The sequence below is a fragment of the Carcharodon carcharias genome, chromosome 2, assembly GCF_017639515.1.
Source record: "Carcharodon carcharias isolate sCarCar2 chromosome 2, sCarCar2.pri, whole genome shotgun sequence".
Lineage (NCBI taxonomy): Eukaryota > Metazoa > Chordata > Chondrichthyes > Lamniformes > Lamnidae > Carcharodon > Carcharodon carcharias.
Window position 1 is genome coordinate 206017005 of NC_054468.1, and position 22706 is coordinate 206039710.

Genomic DNA, 22706 nt, shown 5'->3' on the forward strand with positions numbered 1-22706 from the left:
AGTGCAGAAATCTCCCTGAGGTACGGAGCTGCCTCAGGGAGATTAAGTACATAATATAATTTATAAATAATAAAGTTAAAAATTATTTAGACATGTCCTCTCATGTGACAGTGTCACATGAGCTGCGACATGTTTATGAACTGTGCAAAAAATAATTAATAATTTTATAAAACCTTCAGGAAACCTCATCCTGCCTGTGGATGAGGTTTCCTGAAAATCGCGAAGGCTGTTTGGGCTTTTCACCTACCGCCAACCTTAACTTTGAACGGGCAGCGCTGTTAATTATCTAAATTACTTCCCTAATGGCTTTAATAGGCCTTTGACAGGATCTTTAGATCTTCGAATGGAAGATCTAAATGACACGCGATGATGTTGGGATGCACACCCAATGTCATTTCGCGTCATTTTGCATGTCGGCGTGTCGGGCCTGCCCCTGCATGTCACTGGCAATATTCAGGCCTTGGTGTGTGGTGGTGAGGGTAAGTGAGAAACCTGAGACTAGGAGTGAGGCAGACACAAAATCACACTCACACACTCTCTCTCTCTCACTCACACACATATACACACACACTCTCTGACTCACATGCACACACTGGTCTCCGGGTCCCACTCCCTGGCTCCGCTCCCTGGACCCTAGTTGGAGATGCCAGAGTGGCGCGCTCCAGCAGTGTAACACCCCTGGTCAGGAAGCGAGTTACTCTCCACAGAATTCCCAGCCTCTTACCTGCTCTTGTAGTTATTTGGCTGGTCCAGTTCAGTTTCTGGTCAATGGTAACCCCCAGGATGTTGATAGTGAGGGATTCAGTGATGATAATGCCATTGAATGTCAAGGGCGATGGTTAGATTCTCTCTTGTTGGAGATGGTCATTGCCTGACACTTGTGTGGCATGAATGCTACTTGCCACTTGTCAGCCCAAGCCTGGATATTGTCCAAGTCTTGCTGCATTTGGACATGGACTGCTTCAGTATCTGAGGAGTCGTGAATGGTGCTGAACATTGTGCAATCATCAGTGAACATCCCCACTTCTGATCTTATGATGTAAGGGGGGTCATTGATGAAGCAGCTGAAGATGGTTGGGCTGAGGACACTGCCTTGAGGAACTGCTGCAGTGATGTACTGGAGCTGAGATGACTGGACTCCGACAACCAGAGCCATCTTCCTTTGTGCTAGGAATGACTCCAACCAGGGAAGAGTTTTCCCCCTGATTGCCAATGACTCTAATTTTGCTAGGGCTCCTTGATTCCACACTCGGTCAAATACAGCTTTAATGTCAAGGGCAGCCACTCTCACCTCACCTCGGGAGTTCAGCTCTTTTGTCCATGTTTGGACAGAGGCTATAATGGAGTCAGGAGCTGAGTGGCCCTGATGGAACCCAAACTGAGCATCAGTGAGCGGGTTATTGCTGAGTAAGTGCCACCTGATAGCACTGTTGATGACCCCTTTCATCATTTTTCTGATGATCAAGAGTAGACTGATTGGGCGGTAATTGGCCGGGTTGGATTTGTCCTGCTTTTTGTGTACAGGATGTACCTGGGCAATTTTCCACATTATTGAGTAGAAGCCAGTGTTGTAACTGTACTGGAACAGCTTGGCTAGCGGCGCAGTTCGTTCTGGAGTACAAGTCTTCAGTACTATTGCTGGAATGTTGCCAGGGCCCATAGCCTTTGCAGTATCTAGTACTTTCATCCATTTCTTGATATCATGTGGAGTGAATCAAATTGGCTGAAGACTGGCATCGGTGATGCTGGGGACCTCAGGCAGAGGCCGAGATGGACCATCCACTCGGCACTTCTGGCACTTCTCTACACTGTGATAGCCTGCCAACACTCACCTGTCTAGGCTCACCCATGAAGAATGGTCACGTGGGCAAGGCACTGAAAGTTATATCCCAATAAAAAAAAACATCACCTTCAGGGGATAGGGTAAGAAAATTAACAATAAAAAATGGCTATTCAAGCAAGGGACCAGAGAGGGTCTGCAACCATAACCAACAATGTGGCAGTGCTGTCAGGGAAGAAGGGGTGAAAATTAAGGAGAAAGGTGATAAATTAATTGAAATATTATTGTGAAAATCCTAGCTTCCTGACTAAAGCTGCTATTTGTGCATCATTTCCAAACAGTTTAGCACCCCGAGTCAGGCATCCAGCACTCCTTCATAACCCCAGTCACTCACCAAGACAGTGCAACTCTAACATCAGTGGAGACCAACAATCACAGTGTTCAAAACTTGTTTTATTCATTTGAAAAGGCTATATATTTTCACTTGGGAATCTTTATTTATAATTTAGTGGAATTGCACATGCCCTATGGTGATTTACAACGCTAACTGGGAGGTCGGTCCATCAAGCATATCACAATGAGGCCTGTGAGTTAAAGTTGCCTCAGTCTCAACCCAAATATGCCATGGAGGTTTGGCATCACCTCTCACACCGCAGCTAATCATCCCTTGCTACACAAACTGAATTAAAATTGAGGCATGAGATAGCATCGGATGCGATTAGCAATATGATTGCCAATTGTGTTATGCACTCCTCTGTATAAAAGCAGATTAAAGCACCTTGCAAATGACAACCCAGCCCCCTCAAAGAGTTAGTGCAGTCATCAGAAAAATAATAAATGTTGTACTCTATTGTGACAATAGATAAAAATGATCTCCTGACCTGCATCCATTCCAGCACAAACCCTGCATTACAAATGAGGTTTTTGACTGACAGCTGGTTACCGCGCAGAAGGAGAGAGAGCATGCACCTTAAGCCAAAAGCTGTCTATGACTATATTTTTCTGTGACAATTCAATTCAGCAGAACACATGAGTAAACACTGAAACAGTGGAACATCGATATTAACATGCATACTTTACTTCTGGTGATAATTCATTAGTACTGGTACTTTACAAAAATAGGTGCATAACCTTCTTTGTATAGTGGTTACACGCACTGATATGTCAAGGACATTTTTTGGGATTTGCATATTCTCACAATTCACTCATTTAAAATTCAGAGGAAAGTTATGGAACCATAAAACACAGAAGGCCATTTGGCCTTTCTTGCCTGTATTGGCTTATTGAAGAAGTGATCCAATTCGTCCCACTTCCCTGCCTTCCCAATAGTCCTTCTAATTAATTCCCTTTTGAAAGTTACCATTGAATCCGGTTCCACCACCTTTCATCCAGGCAGTGCAGTCCAGATCATAACTAGCTGTGCAAAAGAAAAAAATCTCCTCACATACACCTGGTTCTTTTACCAAACCTTAAGTCTATTGCTTGGAAATTCCTGCCCCCGCCCCTACCCCTTGCAAGTAGAAACAGTTTCTCCTCATTCACTCTATCAAAACCCATCATAATTTTGAACATGTCCATTAAATTACATAAAAGCAAAATACTGCGGATGCTGGAAATCTGAATTACATCCTATCTGAAAGATGGATCCTCTGACAATGCTTTCCTCAGTACTACACTGGTATGTCTGCCAGATTTTGTGATCCAGGCTCTGGATTGGGGCTTGCGCCCAGAGGCAAGAATATTGCCACCGCATTGTACTCTTAATTTATTTTTCGCCTAATTTCTATTGTGGGGCTTTAGAAAACTGTGCCAAAGAGTTTGATTCGCCTGGCATTTTGTTCAGCTCAGTAACTATTTTCTTCAGCTTTGCAGCCACTTTGTTCACATGGTGTCCATTATGCTTCCACCAAACTTTCTTATTTGAGCGTGCAGCTTTAGTTAATAACCCACTCAGGAAACTGTGGCAACAAAAGTTACATGTATTTGAAGTTGAGCAAAATCTGAAGGGAGTTGAGGTATTAAGCAGTTTACGTGTTTAATTGGTAATTGTATAGACCGGAAGCAGCTTTGGTCCGTCTGACAGGGTCATAGGTTCCTGGTCCTGGTGTTTTCTGTTAATACATAAAGAGTAGATTGACCACTGATGGATGAAAGAACAATCTTTTCTAAGCCACCATTTCATAGCATCTTTGAAAAAAACTTTAAAATCCCTTGAAATATATCTAATACTTGAATTTTGTTCCTCAAATTTTCAACCCCACTTTTCCTAAAGACCAATGGTATGATCTTATGGGTACCAAAAGTCCTCTAGTACTACTTAGAAGTAAGTGTTGGGCAGCTAGTCAATCATGAAAATATCGCAGCCATGCCTATTCTTTGCTCATCTAATCTCCACATGTGCACTTTCCAACAAACATCAGTGAATAGTGATCAGGAGCAGAACTTATAGATGATATTCCTCTCCTTAGCATAGGGCCACTACTAAGAGAACAAACTTAGGAGCTCTCTGTTGTATAGGGCTCAGCAGCACATCCTATATTGGACCAAATTCATTCTGTTATAGATCATGTAACAATGTAAAGCAATCATTCATAAAAAAAGCCAATAGTTTGTGTGGCAGATATGTTGGGCCAAATCTACCGGTTTCCGGAGTGTCGGGGACTGGACGTACAACTGAGGATGAGTGTCAGGACCCTGTGGAAATCCTGATGTGCAGACCTATGTGGGAATTGCCCGCGAAGTTTCAACTTCCGATGGGCAATTTCCCTGCTCCCCGGGATCCTCCATGAAAGTCTCCCACTCGGAGCTAGAGTCGAAGGCTTTGGACAGTTCCGATTTACTTACCTGGATAGCTATCCAGGAAATGTTAGACAGATTAAGACATATTATACGACAGCAAGTGCTGTAAAAAGGTTTGTCCTGTCTTCCCCTGATGTTACTCACTCCGCTAGAGTACCCCCAATGGACGCTGCGCTGTGCATTTCTGTGAAAGCTGGGTTCGGAAGACCCCAAAAGAAATGCACAGCAGCATCAGGTTGGGGGGATTTCTGAGCGCAGCAGCAACCTGACGATCACTGCCGCTGCTCGGGAGACCCGGGCCATCGTCTGATCACAGTAAGCAAACAAATCAATATTTTATTGCAAGTTAATTCAGATCAGAAAGATTTATGGCACCCGGGAGTCAACAGGTCAAGTGGTTCGAGCCTTACTCCAGAGATCTGTGCAAATGACCCAGGCTGACACATTAATCTGCCATTCATGATCCAGGCAGAAAGCAGCCGCCCAGTTTTGGGTGTCTTATCTTCGGTGAGCCCTTGGAAGGTGAAAAGCACTAGGTGGTTCCATAGGCCAGAGCACTGACCATTTAGTTCTGGGAACATGATCCGAGAGAATGAAAGCCTCTTCTTTCCGTTGACTGAAAGGATCCTACATTTGATGCAGTTGAGCACCTGTGTTCAGTTCCCAGTAGGGGAGATGGGCCACCAGCAGGTATCTCATTGGAACAATGCATTAAGAGTATTACTCTAACCCATGCTCCACCCTGTGTGGGAGCGGCTAATGCAGAGACTGGACACCTAAAATGAGAAAGTGTCCATTCTCCAATCAATAATAACATTCACTTCAAAGAGCCCAAAATTCACTGCAGAAATAAGAATATCTGATTCAGATTGGAACTGTTTAAACATACTTTTAAAAGGTTAGTCTTCAGTTAAAATACCTTTGATTTCGAAACTCTGTTTAAGAGCCCTACAAAAATATTATTTACATTAGCACCATAGTATTTCTTTAATAGTCCAAAATGGGCAATGATGAATGATTTTACTGCTTCTAATTAGGTGATTCCTAACCACCCAGGCCTTTTATAATTGACAGTACAAAGCTATTAGCTTTGTCAACAGTTGTATGAATTGCTTGGTTAATTCACATGCTGATTTGAGACCTGACAACAGTAAATGATCACTATTCATAAACAAACATAGCATAAGCTGTAAAAATTCTGACCAAAATATATGTATTTTCAGCAGTCACCACCTGAGTATGGTAAGGATTAGGAATTTGGGAGTATTGAGAGCAATTGTGAAGTCTTACCTCTCTCCAGCTGAGATCAGCTATCTCAGTTCAGATGAAGGACTGAATCTGGGACCTCTGCAGTTTGTTTGAGGCTGTTTCAAATTGGCAGCTTACCAACCAATGATTATGTTGTTGTAGAGTTTCATAATTAGAGGAGTTTTATCTGAAGACTGGTTTGTTAAATATTTTAGTTCACCACCAATGATACTCATATGGCTAATGTCAATACAGTTGGAGGCTGTATCATTCCTCTTGACCACGAATCTGTTTCTTGCCTCCACATTTATTTGGTCTTCCTGTTTTAAGTCACTTCCTTTACCCCGGACAGCCTTTGTAAAGGCTGAAAAATACATTTGAAATATTTGCAATCTTATGAAAGTCTGGAACAATTTTGACAAGGTAGCCCATTAAGTGGCTACATCCCTTCAAAAGTTCCTAACAACCCCTTAAAAACTACTAACATGTAATTTTTCCAACCTCTAGCAAGCACCCAGCTCACCTGAATACTTAACTGGGGCTGACCATGGAATATTATTTCAGCTCAGTCCAGTTCCAGATCACCAAGTACATGTTGTCCCATTGTTGTCCTGACTACACTCACTTCATATTGGAAAATATGCCACAAAGTGTTGATAATTTGTGAATGCTATCACAGCTCCTGGGAATACACATTGAAAAATTACGCACCCTATATAGCATTTGGACAAGGATCTGCATGCTCCAATAATCAGATTACAGCCGCTTTTGAATTTGTGTTGCTGCATTTAGTGCTCATCTTTTCAAATGTCTAAAGAAAGCAATGTTTTATTTATAAAAGCTTTGAGCCTTCTATTACTCCATACTCACACTGGTTGTAGGGAAGAACCGAGGCACTTTTGACTGGAAGGAGGAAGTCATGATCTGAGACAAGGTTTGATGCATCACATCGTATTGCCCTGGTGCTGGTCCTTCTTTCTGTGGGAGTAAAGAAAGACTCAGCAGCCAAGCCAGCCAAATCATCAACAAATACTTACTAAAGAACTATATTCTCATCATCTCTCATGAAGATGCTAATCCCCGCTGGGGTACAGTCCCATGGTCATTAGCAAATCCACATTGTCACACTGAAGTGACCATTCTTCATGTGTGGGCCTAGAATGTTATTTTTTTGCAGCCTGGGCCCAATGCTGTATTAATCAGATGTTTAGGCTTGCACAATGCCAACAGGGCTTTTTACAGGAACAAGTACACTCTTAGCCTTCTGTGCTTCAATAAATCCAGAAATGAGATCGGTGGTTACACATTCATGGATTCATTCAAACAATCAGATAGAGGAACATAACCATCCATTGTTAATTATCCTGTTTTGTTCATAGAAGCCTTTCTTTTTAATCTTAGAACTGTGCATCTAAAAGAGTGAATGGGGGAAACATGAAAGACCAAAATAAAAACAAGGAAATAGAAACTCAGACTGATCAAAATTTCATTGAGAGAAGGCTTGAATTCTCAATATTTAGTCAACATACTTGCAGATTTCCAGACTCCTGCACTTGAAGAGTAACCAGTATATTAATAAAAATACAGTAAATCTTTTTTCAAAACTTTATTTCGAAATTAAATTTTTGGCAAACCTGCAAAGTTGTATGATAACAGCTGAAGTCACTCGTGAAAGCAGTGTAACATGGAATGGAATTTTACACTGGTGGGATTTAACGGTCTCACCAAAGTCAATGGGCGTTTGAACGGCTCGTCGCATTTTATGGACCCGCCCCTGTAAAATTCCGCCCATGTATATGTGTTCATTATGTCGCTTTAATTTTGCTAATTGGGACGGAACCAGTTGACTAGCTAGCTAGCACATAATACCAACAGTGCAGGTTCAATTCCCATTGCAGTCGAGGCAGAATTGGGAGCTGCCTCATTTCTCTGCCCCTGAGAGTGGAAGGCAATGGCAGAACACCACAGGCAAAAAAGCTGCCAATTAAAAAGGTTCAAGATGAAGCATCAGCAGACAATAAGGACCTGCCTTCGGGTAGTGCATACAAGTGGCATTAACAGAGCAATATAAATGAAGCCATTTAAGGGATATGCCACCTTGTATGTTCTGCAGATATTTCATCTAATACTGAAAAGAACTAGGACAGGGCTCACTGGAATGGAGAGATGTTAATATGAAGATTATCTTGTATAATTAATTTGGTGATTGATTATTTGAAACGGAATAAAAGTTACTTTTTAAACAATTTTAATGTTTTATTTGTCTTAATAGAATGTGCTATTGTGTCATTTGGGTAAAATTGAACACAAAAATATAATGCAAGGTTTGAATAAAAATAAACTTAGACTAGAAGCATGAGTACGGATATTTCTATCTCTGTTTTTGCAATTGTTCATTCCATTTTGTTGGCTCTCCCCTTTTTAAGTGCCACCATGTGTTAAGAGGATGGTGGGATAAGGAGATGTTGGAGAGGCTGCTCTTATCCTCTGCTAATTTGGAGTTAGGATGTCAGTAGTTGGAGGGTTGTGGCACAAATGTCTGCCTGGTAATTTTGTACAGTAATGGAAGGGCTCCAGTACTCTGTGCCCTTGTACCGATGTTACTGTGCCAATCAATTTTATTCAATGGCTTTTACTTTGTCCCAGTCTGGCACCTGATTATCCATTGAGTGCTCAACCCACTTAGCGATGATGGTTTCATACCCACATGGGCACTGTATACAAACTGTAGTCAGAGTGCGGGAGTTGTTGTTTAAAAAATGCAGAAGTGATAAGAACCAATAGTAAAAGAAAAGTGAAATACTGTGGTTGGTGAAGATGAGACAGCTAGGGCTAGGAAACTGTTAAAGTGACAAGGTGAAGATGAAGCACCACTTCCTGCAAGGATTCCATTCCATTCTCACAGTTTCTCCATCTCCATCACGTCTGTTCTACTGAGGCAGCCTTCCATACCAACGCTTTTGACACGTCTTCCTCTTTCCTCAACCAGAGACACACCTCTGCCCCCCTCACCACTGTGGTTGACAGGGCCCACTGTTTCTCTCGCCACAGATGCTGAATATTTCCAGCATTTTCTCTTATTATTACAAAAATAAAACAATTGCCCTTATCTTGACATGACCCTGGTAAAAAAAAAATTAAAACCTTCTTTAAATGGCTGGAAGACAAACAGTCAAAATAAAGAAAAATTTCCTTACTAGACTGTATATTCTCCTAAATCTTTCATTTAAAAAATTGTGCAAGATTTGTTTCGGTTGACACGCTCTCAGCTGTATATAAACATGAACCTGGTGATGTCTGTCACAGATTTTACTCCATCAAAAAACATTACCAATTGTTATATTTCAGAAGGTTGTGAGTTCAAATCCAATTCCAGAGATCTGGGCACATAATCCAGGCTGGTACTCCAGTGCAGTGCTGCCAGAGTGCTGCTCTCACAGCAGTGCTGTCTTTTTTGATGGAATGTTTAATAAAAGCCCAATCAGTGTACACAGATGAACTTAAAGGATCCAATGGTGCTATTTCAAAGAATCACAGAATTGCTACCAGACAGGAGGTCACTCAGCCTGTCATATCTATGCTGACTCTCAGTAAGAGCGATTTACCGAGTGCTACTCTCATGCCTTCTCCGCACAGCCCTGCACATTCTTCTTTTTCAAATAATAGGCCAATTCCTTCTTGAATGTCTTGATTGAACATATCTCCCGATAAATGGATCCCAAGCTAAATGGTGAAGTATGAAACTAAATGCAAATCCTTCTCTTGATGGTTCCTTTATTTACAGAATGCAGCATTACAAATGGCTGCCTCCTGCCCGCCAACCCAGAGTCCCGGCAGTTTTTCTTTATATATTCTCAAATAAATAAGTACTAAATTAAACAATGCCTTTCACCCGTATCTCCAGCAATATAATTATCATACTATTAACACCTACATCGTACTCTCAGGCAGTTCATTCCAGATCCTAACCACTCGCTGCATGAAAATCATTTCTCCTCATGTCACCATTGCTTCTATTGCCAATTACCTTAAATCTGTGCCCTCTTGTTCTCGATCCTTCCACTAATGAAAACAGTTTTCCCTATCTATTCTGTCCAGAAATCACCTCTTAACTTTCACTTCTCCAAGGAAAACAGCTCCAACTTCTCCAATCTATTTACGTAACTGAAGTTCCTTGTTCCTGGAACCATTCTCGTATTGTTTCTGCACTATCTCTAATGCCTTCACATCTTTTCTAAAGTATGGTGTCCAGAACTGGACGCAGTACTCCAGCTGAGGCCACACCAGTGTTCTCTACAAGTTTAATGTAACTCGCAGAGCAAAGGAAAATCCCCCAACCAAGTGTCCTGTACAATATGTGTACCTTAAACAACATCACATTGACAAATTATTTGCTCATTATCATACTGTTGTTTTTGGGAGCTTGCAAATTGGCTGCTATGTTTCCTACGTAACCATAACTACACTTCAAAATTACTTAATTAGCTGTGAAGCACTTTGTGACACTTTGAAGCTGTAAAAGGAGCTATATAAAGACAAATTCTTTCTTCTAAGCAAGATAAACAAATATAATTAGAAAAAGGAGTTAAAATGATACATCGAGAGAAGAAAACAAATGAATAAATGTGATATCATTGTGGGGGTTTGTTAGCTCATTTGGCTAGAGTGTGATACTGAACAACACCAATGGTACAGGTTCAATCCCCATATCAGCTGTGGTAGTTCATGAGTCATATCCAAGTTCTGAGACATAACTCAACTGGAGTTGGTTTCTCCTGAGGTGGTGATCAGCGTCAATTGCCTCCACAACCACAGGAGGTTAACATTTAGCCTTTTGCATTGCAGCTCTCCTTTTTAAGTGTCTCTGCCTAAGTAGGACTTGACATCTTATTAGGTGCGGCATTCCATTCTCTCTGGGCCAGTCGGTCATGTGTAATCCACATAGGAATTGTCCAGCAAGTGGTTTTTTTACATTCTCAGCCAGCTTTTGCTTGTAGTCTTCCTTAAAAAAGTTCAATATGTCCGTAAATAATTTGGGCTGTGATCCGCTGTCATGATAATATTTATCAAAGATTGTTCTTAGGTTAAATTATTTCTACTCCAGACCTAAATCCAGACTGCATTTCACCAATTTCTGCTTCAAATACATTATTATTTCTTTCTAGTATGATTTTCAAGATCACTTGAATGAGACGGCTCATTAAGCTTGTAGTTCTAAAATGATTGCACTCCATTGCTTTAGGTTTCTTAATGAATACTGAATGTCTCAAGTCACTTGGAATGTATCCTTTGTATATATTTGAACACAAATTTCTATTATCACTTCTAATTCTGTTTCTCCAAGGGCTTTTAGATATTCTGTTGTTCCTTCATCAATGCCTGGAGCTTTTCCTGTACTCACCAATTTCAAAGCATTCCTTACCTCTTGACATTAATTAATTTGCCTCTATTTCTTGAGGACACCCTCATTTAACACTTCAAACATTCACAGTTTAAATAATGCAGTAAAAGATTACAGGCCCTAAACTTCCACAGTGCCTGGAGGCAAACTGCTGGCAAAGACAGAAGATGAATACTGGAACTCCTCGATACAATTCATCTATAGTTTCGCTCGAAGACCAGCAGGAACCCCAGGTAAACTTCGCAAAAAAGGATTCCACTGATCTTCTGCTGAAGTTACTTATGGCAACTGATGGGGAGAACCCCATACCAATTGCACTAGAGAGGGGACAGAGGAGATGTACGGGAGTATTGCCAGGACTGGAAAAATGCAGCTATGAGGGAAGATTGAATAGGCTGGGGTCATTCTCCTTGAAACAGAGGAGGCTGAGGGGAGATTTAACTGGGGTGTACAAAATTGTGACGGGCCTGGATTAGAGTGGATGGGTAGGGCAGAGAGTCAGTGACTAGGGGGCATAGATTTAAAGTGATTGGTAGGAAGATTAGAGGGGAGATGTGGAAGCTTTTTTCACCCAGAGGGTTGTGGGGTTCTGGAACTCACTGCCTGAAAGGGTAGTAGGGGCAGAAACCCTCAACTCATTTAAAATGTGTCTGGATATGGACTTCAAGTGCTGTAACCTCCAGGGCTACAGACCAAACGCTGGAAAGTGGGATTATGCTGGCTCGTTTTCTGGTAGGCACAGACATGATAGGCCAAGTGGCCTCTTTCTGTGCCATAAACTTTCTATGATTCTTACCCCCAGGGAAATTTCCAGCAGTTTTCTTTTTAATTTGTTCTTGGGATTTGTTGATACTGGCATTATTTATTATTGGTGATACTGGCAGTATTTATTATTGGTGATACTGGCAGTATTTATTGCCCACCTACTGTCACACTGAGAGCTTTAAAGATAAACCGCATAGTCTGGAAGTGGAACTACCATAATATGCAACTTAATAGACACAGAGCCCATAATTTGAACAAGTTATTCTGCATTTAAAATGCTGCTGATATTCCTGTTGTGAGTGCATCTACTTTACCAAATATGGTCGCTGCTCCTGCCCACCATATTTGTTGCATGGTAGGCAGTTTAATGTCAGCTGCCCAGTTACATTTCTGGCCACAATCTCTGGTTGCTAGTTTGCTAGTTCATTGTCATAAGCAGTAGGCTACTGGTCGCAAATCTCCATCCTGAAGACTGTGGAATTCCTTGGAATGGAGGTGGGTAGTAACCTTTTCCACTTCCTATCCACCTGACCTATTAGAAAGATCGAGTCATCTGCTGGAATTCTGCTTGTTTCGTCACGTGAGCCCCCAACGTACTGGATGCTGGCACAGTGCAGTTATGCAGTACACCTGTATAGCTAAGGTGAGGCCAATAGAGTGCTCCAAGCTGGCTGAGTGGTGTGGAACACTCTGAGAAAGAAGTTCTGGCCATTGTAAAATCATTCCTCTTATAAAGGACCAATTTCATCTCAGTGTAATTTTTTTTACTGCAACCTACAGAATGCATAGTCATTGCATTTTGCTGCCCCCACCCCCAATCAGATACCCAAATCTGTCAATATTAAATGTGGTCATCTGGGAATTCTATTGGAGTCAAACGGGTGTAGCGCTCACCCTGCCATAGCCACAGCAGGATTGTGGATCTTCCTATTCCCAAGGCATTTAAACTCTTTCTGCCATTCCATTCCATTTCCTTCATTCTCTCTTACTCTCCATTTTCTCTCGGCCTTTCTTTGAATCTGTATTGTTACCTTATTATTGTTGTATTAGTGGACCTAATTAATCCACTCTAACACTTATGTAACCCCAGAAGTATCTTCAAAAATGTTTTTTTATTCTCTTTACTTTCACCTCCCGACTCAAGCCACCCATTTTGGGTGGTGAGTGCAGCTTCCAACAATTGGATTTTTGCTGACTAAAGAGTGAGTGGAATCATCCATGCCTGCTGGTGTTGGGCATGTTTGGTGGCATGAGCGGACAATTTGGTGAGAAGGCCAAAAATCGTTTTCACGACGTTGTGAAACCAGTTTGGGATTGTCCGCTCTGCCCACCGATGGAGTGCCGCTTTTCCTGCCATTGGACATCGGAAACCACATTGTAATACATCTGCATATCATTATAAGACCAGCCTGTCAGAATGATTGCACACCAGCATGCTTCACAACAGCATATAAAAGGTGTGCACTTGATGGGCTGCACTTTGAGGGAAACTTGGAGGTGAGTGCACAGTAATATTGCGGATCACTCGCCCGGGCCACCAGTTGGACTTCGATGTTGAGGCGCGTTGGGAGGGGGGCAACGGCTGCCCTGCGATTGAAGGTAGCGCACAAGCACGTGCAGTTTGGGGGGAGTGGGAGGGGGAAGCGGCTACGTATTAGGGAAACTTTGTATAAAGTGACCATTCCTCTGCAGCTGAGAGTTCAGGTGCAGCCACATTGATATGATTGGAGTCAGGCCTCTAGCTTCTCTGCCCACTCAAGCAATGCAGAGGCATCAATCAAAGTGCCGCCAAGTGCTCCAGAGGTTTTCACCCCTTGGGCACAGACTGCAAAGTAATGACAAAGTTTCAGTGGACTGCAGAACAGCTGGATGACTGCACACATTGTATAAAATCCTCGCTACTGCTGGCCATGCAGCAGTTACTGGTGGAAGCACTCACAGCCCCTTGCAATGTCATCATCCCAGTTTGGACCAGTCTCCCCCTTGGTTCAAGCTAACAGTGCAGCCTTGCAGTGTGGGTTAGGAGATTGCCTGCTCCTGAGCTGAGAGCACAGCATGCAGTCCAATGGGCAAAGCTGCCACCAATCGGTCAGGTGGAGTGGAGGTGGGTGGGGTTTTGGGCAGCCATGCAGCGCACTAATCTCTGGCCATCCAAGTGGTGGCCAGCATTCTCCGGGATGCATTAAGGAGCCTTCAAACTTAACCAAGACAGGTTCCTAGTACACCTATGCTAACCCACGTGTCTATCTCTTTCATCCTACCGGAGGAGTACATCAGGATCATGGAGCATGGTGAACTAGATGTATATGCCTTGTGGCCTACTTGTGAAGACAACTGAGAAGAGAGCAGCTGGGGCTCCTGGCTGCGAAGAGGGAGGAGCAGCACCCTCAAGGAGAAGGGGCGGCTGGGGCCGCCAAGGTACCACAGGGAGCCACCGCTGGCTGGCGCCTAGCTAGGCCCAGGGTCTATAGATGCCAACTTTCATTCCTGCAGATGATTGAGAACCAGTGTCGCTGAAGACTGCGCATGTCTATGGAACTGGTCGGTCACATCTGCCAGCTAATGCAAGATTTGGTGCCACGGGGACATGAAAGGCATCCACTGCCAGTGGCTGTGAAAGTGACCGTGTGGTGCTCAATTTCTATTCCGGTGGCTCCTTTCAGGGCTCCACAGGTGACCTCACGGGATATCACAAGCCTCCACCCACAAATGCATCCACAAGATCACGGATGCCATCTTCGCGAGGGCACACAACCTTGTGCATTTCACCCAGGACCAGGACAGCCAGGATACATGAGCGATTGGATTTGCCCAGATCTCAGGTTTCCCACAGGTGCAGGGTACCATTGACAGCTGACACTTGGCTCTCAGATCTCCACTGCAATATGTGGTGAACAATGTCAACTGCAAGGGATTCTACTCACTGAATGAGCGACCACCAGAAAAGCATCCTGCAGGTCTGTACACTGTTTCTAGGGAGTATCCACGATTCTTACATTCTCAGTCGGTCACAGATCTCTGGAGTCTTCCAGGGTCCACAGAAGCTGCAGCGATGGCTCCTCAGGGACAAGGGCTACGCATAGAGGCCATGGCTGATGACACCCACGTGGCAGCCTCAGACTGCAGCAGAGTGAAGGTATAATGAGGCTCATGCTGCAACTCACAACTTGGTGAAGCAGGTCATCGGGATGCTGGAAATGAGGTTCCGGTGCCTGGACCGGTCTCATGGAGCTGGGCAATATAGTCCATAGGGGGTGTAATGCATCATCATCATCTGCTCCACCCCTTACAACCCTGCTCTGCAATGGGGAGAGGAGCTGGCTGAGGTGGAGATGGAGAAGCTGGAGGTCCCTGAAGGCGACGATGATGGGGACCAGGCCCTCGCACTGGCCAGATGAGGCAGGCGTGTTCGGGAGGCCCTCATACCTGCTAGATTTGTGGAGGATAATGACGACATGCAGTGAGGAGACACCGTGGGTCCTCACATTGCAACTATGGAAGTTTGACTTCAGTCTGGCTTATGGCAGCACACACAGCCTCTGTGATGATGTTCCTGTCATGGAGACGCAGTAGAGGCTCTAACAGTCGCTTGACTGCACGACATGCAGCAGACATGCAGTGAGGACACACCATAGATCTTCACACAGCCTCTGAGAATGTCGGAATCATGTCTGGCCGAGGGCAGCTCGCTTGCGCTCTGTGTACAGGGTCATAGCATAGAGACGCAGCCATGAAACTTTAAAAGCATCTGATCCTTTGTCCACCTTCAGCATCTGACCCCTTCAGGAGCTGGTGCACAGCATCACTGGTCACAGATGCTGAAGAGATGGGGGGGGCAGCACCACCTCAAAGATGCTGAGAGCACACGGAGAGAATGACGGAACTCTGTGACACCCGCCCATCGACATTCTGGCAGCAATGACAAGCACCGTCGAGGTGCAGGCATCACTGATGTGTCCAGCGAGTGTGAGGCCAGACCATAACTTTGGTCTGAAGGCTGCACAAAGCACAGGGGAAAGGCCCTGGACTGAGACACCTGACTTTATCTTGTGCAGAAAGGTTTCACATCTGAGTGATACGAACACTGCTCATCAAAACAAGGAGCCACAGGCAGGGAGACATTCTTGGGAGTTTATTGACAATAGTGAATAGTATGTACAAGCGATTAACACCCGTGCCCAGGCCGTGCAACTAATTCTCCTTAACTTTCCCAACCCTGCCGCTACATCTTGGTCCTCCCCGGCCATCCACAGCGGAGGTGGACGCAGCCTGCTGACTGTAACACCCTGTTTGTGATGACCTTGGCGGTCTGGAAGGCCGAGACTTGGAAGGCCCCAGTTTGCTTTCAGGGTCCTGCTTATAGCAGTGGCATTCTCCTCGGCTTGTGGAGCTGGAGCTATTGAGATCACAGAAAGAGGGGATGCAGATGGGCTGGACACTCCAGGAGTCACCTGGATGGACAGCTTTGGTGGGTACACCTGCTGATCCTCCTCCCAATGGGTGCCCGAGGGCCCCAGGCTGACCCCTTGAGGAGAAGGGGTAGCTGGAGTGAACTCGAGCTGCCCCACCCCCCTCTCACGTACACACTATTGGAGGCCAACTATGGCGTCAGTGATGGAGTTAAGCCTGCGCAGCAGTGCAGGAGTGACATCCTGGACCAAGCTCTTCATGGCGGCTGCCATCCTACCAGTGTTGACCTTGATGCATTGGCATGCCAGCACTATCACCTCAGCCTGCAGGCGGACGGACTCCTCCATCGTTCCTTGCAATTTGTGGCGTGCAGCAGACATCCCTTCCTGTTGTTCCCAAGTTTGGCTTTGTTACTCCAGCAACTGTGACATAACCAAGTCCAGAGACTCATCATCTGACTCAGACTCAGCAATGCTCTGGCCTCCAGCAGTCCTCCGAGTGCTGGACACGTGGGAAGTCCCTGCCTCCACCTGCTGTGGAACAGAAAGTGCAATGTGCTCATCAGATTGTGATCCCGAGGCTACTCTAAAGCTAGGTCCTATCAAGGTGTGTGTCTCTGTGGAGGGTGTGGGTGAGCGCTGTGATGGGACTTCAGGGAGGGTGCCTTCAGATTCCTCTTCAGAGGTTTCTTTGGGGCTTGATTGGAGGCCCTGGGTCATGGACTCCATCATTTGTTTTTCCCGATGTGCCTGCGGAAGCAAGGGGAGATAATTAGTGCATGGCAGTGGCCTGTGAAACAGGACACATCACTCACAGAATGGTTGTCTGATGGATATTGCACTGCTGGACCCTCACTTGGTAGAGCAGCGCCGACCTCACTGTCAGTACAGGAAAGGTCCAGATACTCGCCGGCCAGCTGGCTCTGTTTTCTAGTCCGTGAGGACCTTGATTTCAGGCATTCCTCCACCAGTCAACAACCTCTCCCTCTTATTGTGTGTTAGCTTATCCTACATGTGCCAGCTTATTCCTGACTTGGAAATATATCACCATTCCCTCACTGTCACTGGGTCAAAATCCTGGAACTCCCTCCCTAACTGTGGGTGCACTGACACCACGTGGACTGCAGTGGTTCAAGGAGGCAGCTCACCAGGACGCTTGCCAGGCCAGATGATAAGTATGCCTGGCATGTGTGGGTGGTGAGTGGTCCCAGACGGGATGAGGACAATGAAGATGGGAGTTACAGAGTGAATGGTGATGTCCCTTGAACTGACAGTGAGCGAGGGCCCTCTGGATGCGTGATGGGTTTGTGAGTGTGAGATTTGAGAGTGATGAGAAGAGTGACTTACCCTGGCGGAATGGAGATCATTCATCCTCTTGTGGCACCAAGAGGCTGTAATGTTTTGAAGGGCATTGGTGCTGACCACTGCTGCCGTGCTTCCCAAGCCATATTACTGATGTTGCAGCCCTTCCTGCGGCCAGAGTGGACGTAGAGGACATCACGGTGAGCCTCCAGTGCGTCCAAAATGTGCTCGAGGGGCACGTCATTGAACCTGGGGCCTGCAGTCTTTTTGCCTTTCAGGGCCTGTCGTCTTTGCAGCAGTCGAGGGCTGGGAGCACTGAGTTGTGTGTGTGCGCGTGGCTGGACTTTAAATATGGCGCCTGGCATGATGAAGTGGTGAGGTGACGGCACGGTGAGTGAATGAAATGCCCGCCATGGAAATGCTGTGTTTCCTGGGAATGCATAATTAATGCGATGGGTTTGGGACGACATGGCAAGAAAAGCCGCCATTGCAGTTGGGGGGGGGGGGGGGGGTAAAACATCACTTTACCCGCCCGCTACCGCATTTAGTGCAAATCTGGGACGATTCCGCCCAGTATCTTTGCTTAAGCCAACTCACAATCCTGGGTCATGGGATTGACTTGTTCACATCAGACAATGACCTTGAAAATCTGCAGTGATTCCAGCAGACTCCCACTGTAAGACAGCAGTCTTCTCCAATATCTAGTTCCCGTCATCTAAAGAGTCCCCGCCAACTCTGAGTGCCCCACCGCCATTGCTCGCTAGAACGAGCATTAAGCAGTTGCAGGCGGGACTTCCGTCCCTTACTCGGGAGGAAGTCCCATCTTAGAGAGCTGCCAGCCAATCTGACTGGATGCCTGAGACTCAGCCTGGTCACCAAAGGCCTGGGTAAGTTCAAGGGGTCACAGGGCAAGGAGGGTAGGACAGGCCTGGGGGATGCAAAGGGGGCGATCAGGGTCTTGGGGATGAGGCCAGTGGGGAGGGAGGTCTGGAGGCCACCGGACCTTAAGGGGGTGTCTGCCGACTTCAGAAGGGGCTTCTGATAGAGATGTCCTCCCCCATTCCCACCCAAGGTGTAACTGTTGATCTTTGGCTTTCCACCACACAAGTTCAATCCTCCTACCAACCTAGAAATTGAGGCTGGGCGGAAAACAGCTCACAAAAGTGGCCAAGTCATTTAAGGGCCTCAATTGGGCCAAGAGCAGGCTTCCCATCCAAGGTCTTACCCACCCCAGAGTAAAATCACTGTTTGGTCGGGGCTGCAGGAACCCAGAGCAAATCCTGACCCTTCAATTTCATGCTCCGCCCACCTAAACACCTGTCAGTTGGGCAGTGTAAAATTCCGGCTAAGGATATACTTAAGAAAGGGCAATGGCTTAGTGCCAAAGTGCACAGGGGGCCTTTATGTGATTGCAGCGTCCAGTCATGTACTTATACCCTTACAAGGTGATTGAAGTGAGAGGGGCCAAATACTTGACGTCCTGTGCCCCAAGCCTTCTTTGACGTTCTAGCCAACCCATTGTCAGAACCGTTTGGAAATCCGGGGCAGGCTCAAGGCCTAAAATTACCCCAATGCTTTTTAAAACACTTTTCAAAGTGATTCCCTCTAATAAAGGGGCTTCATGGGCACCTCCCAAAGGGCCCAGCACTCCTCAGGCCCAAACCCTTCGGCAGACTTTCCACTGATGTCTTTGGAGTGCTGAGGGCCGTGTTACTAGCCAGGCAAAGGTATGCCCATGACTCAAAAGGCTTGGCAGGGTCAGTGGCAGAGAGCATGGTGGGCTCACCACTTTAATCAATGATCATTATAAAAATCAAACAAGAAGACATGCCATCCAAGTAAACTCACAAGGGGTTCACTGCTCCCTCTGCTTTGCTATCAGTAACTGCTTATTTACCCACCTTAGTCTCTGCCTTTGGAGATTCCTCCCTCAGCATCTTGACCTTGATATTTCACTCACTGCCTGCAGAGACCTCCTTAACACTCTCCTCGTTTAATGAATATTTATCCTCTCCTGGCCTCATTCTCTTCCTCCTCTTTGCTCACTTTCCACTCGCGATACATTTTGGAAATAAATGAATTAAATTTAAAAAGTTGCCAAGGCTATTCAGTGTGATGGGTTGTTGCTCCTGCTCTAAGGCTCAGAGATATCTTCCACCTTTTCTTTAAAAGAATTTCAGTAGCCCAGTACCTGTCATTTCCCAGTTGGAGGTTGCTCAGTTCAACACTAGATCGCAATGCCCTTGCCTGCTTATTCATGACAGACTTTATCTCCTTGGCTCTAACAGTGGTTACTGCATCTTACTGCAAGTCTTAATTAAATCTTACTGGAGTGGAACTCCTCCCAATGCCATCATCACTACACCATTATGAACAGCACTGATGAATGTGTATACTCTTTAGAGTAACTTAATACATAATTGTTGACATAAAGTGGGCATAGAATGTCATGCACGAAATGGGCAGAAATCTAGCAAGGCCAATCCCACAACCTGGTCTGATGTTTTTCTGGGCTCCCTTGTTGGCAGGTGTATATGCTAACTGTGTGTACATACGAGCATCCTGGAACAGAAGGTAGCCCTTGCCTCTCAATAGCCGAGTCCTGAAGTGGACTTTCTGCAGATAGTGACACTTTCACTGATACATAGAAACTCTGGCGAGTGCGTATTCTGACACTTGTCCAGGTACAAGAAGGAGTTGGCAAGAGAGTCAACATCTCTGCCCACTTCAGCAATGCCCCAACTGTTAGACACTGCTCGTCACCGTCAATATTAGGCGAGACAAACTGTCCTGATTGCACCAATGGAATCAGTAAAGACTTGCCTCTGGTTTTCTCCAATCAATTCCCAAGTTTTTCAACACAGAAATGGAAAATCCATTTCATTCTCAAACCATGGGCCTCTATTGCTGCAGTTTGACCATCTGTGGGAGAGAAGCCCTGACTGCCTATCTGGCATCACATCTGTAGATGTTCTGGAGTTGCCAAAAGGTCCATGGTGAATTCAATGCTGCAAATGGCACCAAGTGCAGCTGCTCATATGCAGCTTGTGGATCCCTCCAGCTGAGCTGCCATCAGTATCGCATTACTTGGCAAGGTCTCTAATGCCTGCAGCAACACTTGATGCTCAGCTAGCCTCTATTTTTTGTTTGGTTCAGATTTTCAAAACAAATAGGAGGCTGACCCAGCAGATATCAGGTCCCACCACCTCCTCTGCCAACACGATCCGCTTCTGTGTACTCATGACATGTGCTTCACCTAATGTGCTTCACTAATGTACTCCCCTCTAGCTGAAACATTAAATTCTAAGGATGAATATTTGATTAATGTCTGGGAAGGAAAGAGTGAGTGATGGCTTGTGTTAGAACATCCAGTCTTAATGGGGGCTTGCCTGACTTTCTGTGGAAGAAAAAGTGGAAGAGAGGTTAAATGGTGTCTTAATGGACAACCTATGCACTTAATTCAGTAGGAGTGGCATGGTAAAGAGTTTAAGAACATGCCTTGCTGGCTGTTAGTAAATAAGAAAATAGGATGAGAATGAAAAGCAGTAGACTTTACAACAAATCATTATCTGATGGCATCTTCTATTTCCTCATCCTTTCCACATATAGGGTTAAATATCTAAAGTTAGAGGGTCCTCCAATAAGTGATCGCTGAGAATTCTTATGGGCTGGATTATCCTGCAAACAGAATAAAATTGAGAGGTTCCAATTCGTAATGTCCAAGTAACAGTATGCAGTTCACAATGGATGCAAAGACAAATACATTCAATGATAGAATTATTGAAGACTAGATAGATATAAAGATGTGAACAAAGGAACATGTCTGAATGAAAGCTTAGGGGACTTTGCTGTCTCTTTGACATTTGTGGTAAGGTTGTAAGGAGTGTGAGAGACACTTGCCACGGTACCTAGTGCACAGAGTATTGAAAGGCCATGATGGTTCCTGTACCTTGGTTGACCTGGTAATATTATTGAACCTTTTCCTTCAGTTTCAAGGTGCATAATGTTGAGGAAGAGGCAATCCTGCTAGCAGGACAAAATTTAATCCAGGTGACAGGGATCTTGCCAGTGAGAGTCCCCTGTCACCTTCTTTGAAGAAAGCCTGCAGTGTTAAGTGTCAGCCAGGCACCTAAGTAGCCAGCAGCAGGCATTCCCCAGGATCAAGGACCCTGACAGCTGTCGGCCAATCAGAGGCTGGCAGCTCCTCATTGCCACCAGCGCCACCGGGGGAGTAGTGGTAGCTGCTAGCAATGCACAAACTAGAGGCCCAGGATCAGCATAGGACTCGCGCCACAGGTGAATGAGAGTAGGATAGGGATCATGGATACCTGACAACAGGGATACCGCCCTGGCCCTCTCCCAAGAGCTTAGCTTTTCGGGCTTCCCACTTGGCGACTACCCAGCCCGCTGCTGGCAAGATGAGGTCCTTAAGAGGCCACGGTGTTTCCTCCCTTCCGTCTGAGCTGTTCTTCTTGGAGGCATGTAGTGCCCAGTGCTGGAGGGACTTCCCCACCTCAATCCTCTCCTTCGCATTTAAACAAATTCTATCAAATCACAAGGCTGCTATCGTTCACTTTCAGTCTCCTGACAATAGGGGCGATTTTAACTGGCTACACACCTGGGTTCTGCCATGTGGATGGAGTTAGAATTACCCAAGTTACATATCCATCCTAAAACTGCTGGGGACTGCCAGGTTCCGATCTTCACCTACTCTTCTAAGCAAAGGGAGGGCAACCATATACATGACATTAAATTTTACTAAGGAGTCTGAGCAGAAAGGAAAAATGAGTTTCCATTCAGGTCAAACCAGCAACAAGTGGAATTGGGCACCAAAGAGGCCCAAAAGGAGGCAGCAGTCCTCCGGCCTCCTCAAGGGAAGTTTAGGCTTTCAACGCCATGAATTAGTCTCCACACTCTAGCCCCGCTTGCTGTTTGTGGGACACCATTCAATACTGCCACATGCCCAACAGCACAAGGTGACTCCAAGCTGTGATGTTTTAAC

General features: G+C 45.3%; 1 protein-coding gene across 1 annotated transcript in view; it reads right to left on the reverse strand.

Moving 5' to 3' along the window:
* Positions 1–3494: 3494 nt before the first annotated feature.
* Positions 3495–22706, reverse strand: part of stpg4 (sperm-tail PG-rich repeat containing 4) — a 79915-nt gene continuing 60703 nt past the window's right edge. Inside the window, exons 6-7 of the mRNA XM_041207427.1 lie at positions 6698–6805; positions 3495–3891 (exon numbers count right to left, since the gene is read on the reverse strand). Coding sequence (XP_041063361.1) covers positions 3808–3891; positions 6698–6805 — 192 coding nt within the window. The 3' untranslated portion in view covers positions 3495–3807. The remainder of the gene's footprint in view (positions 3892–6697; positions 6806–22706) is intronic.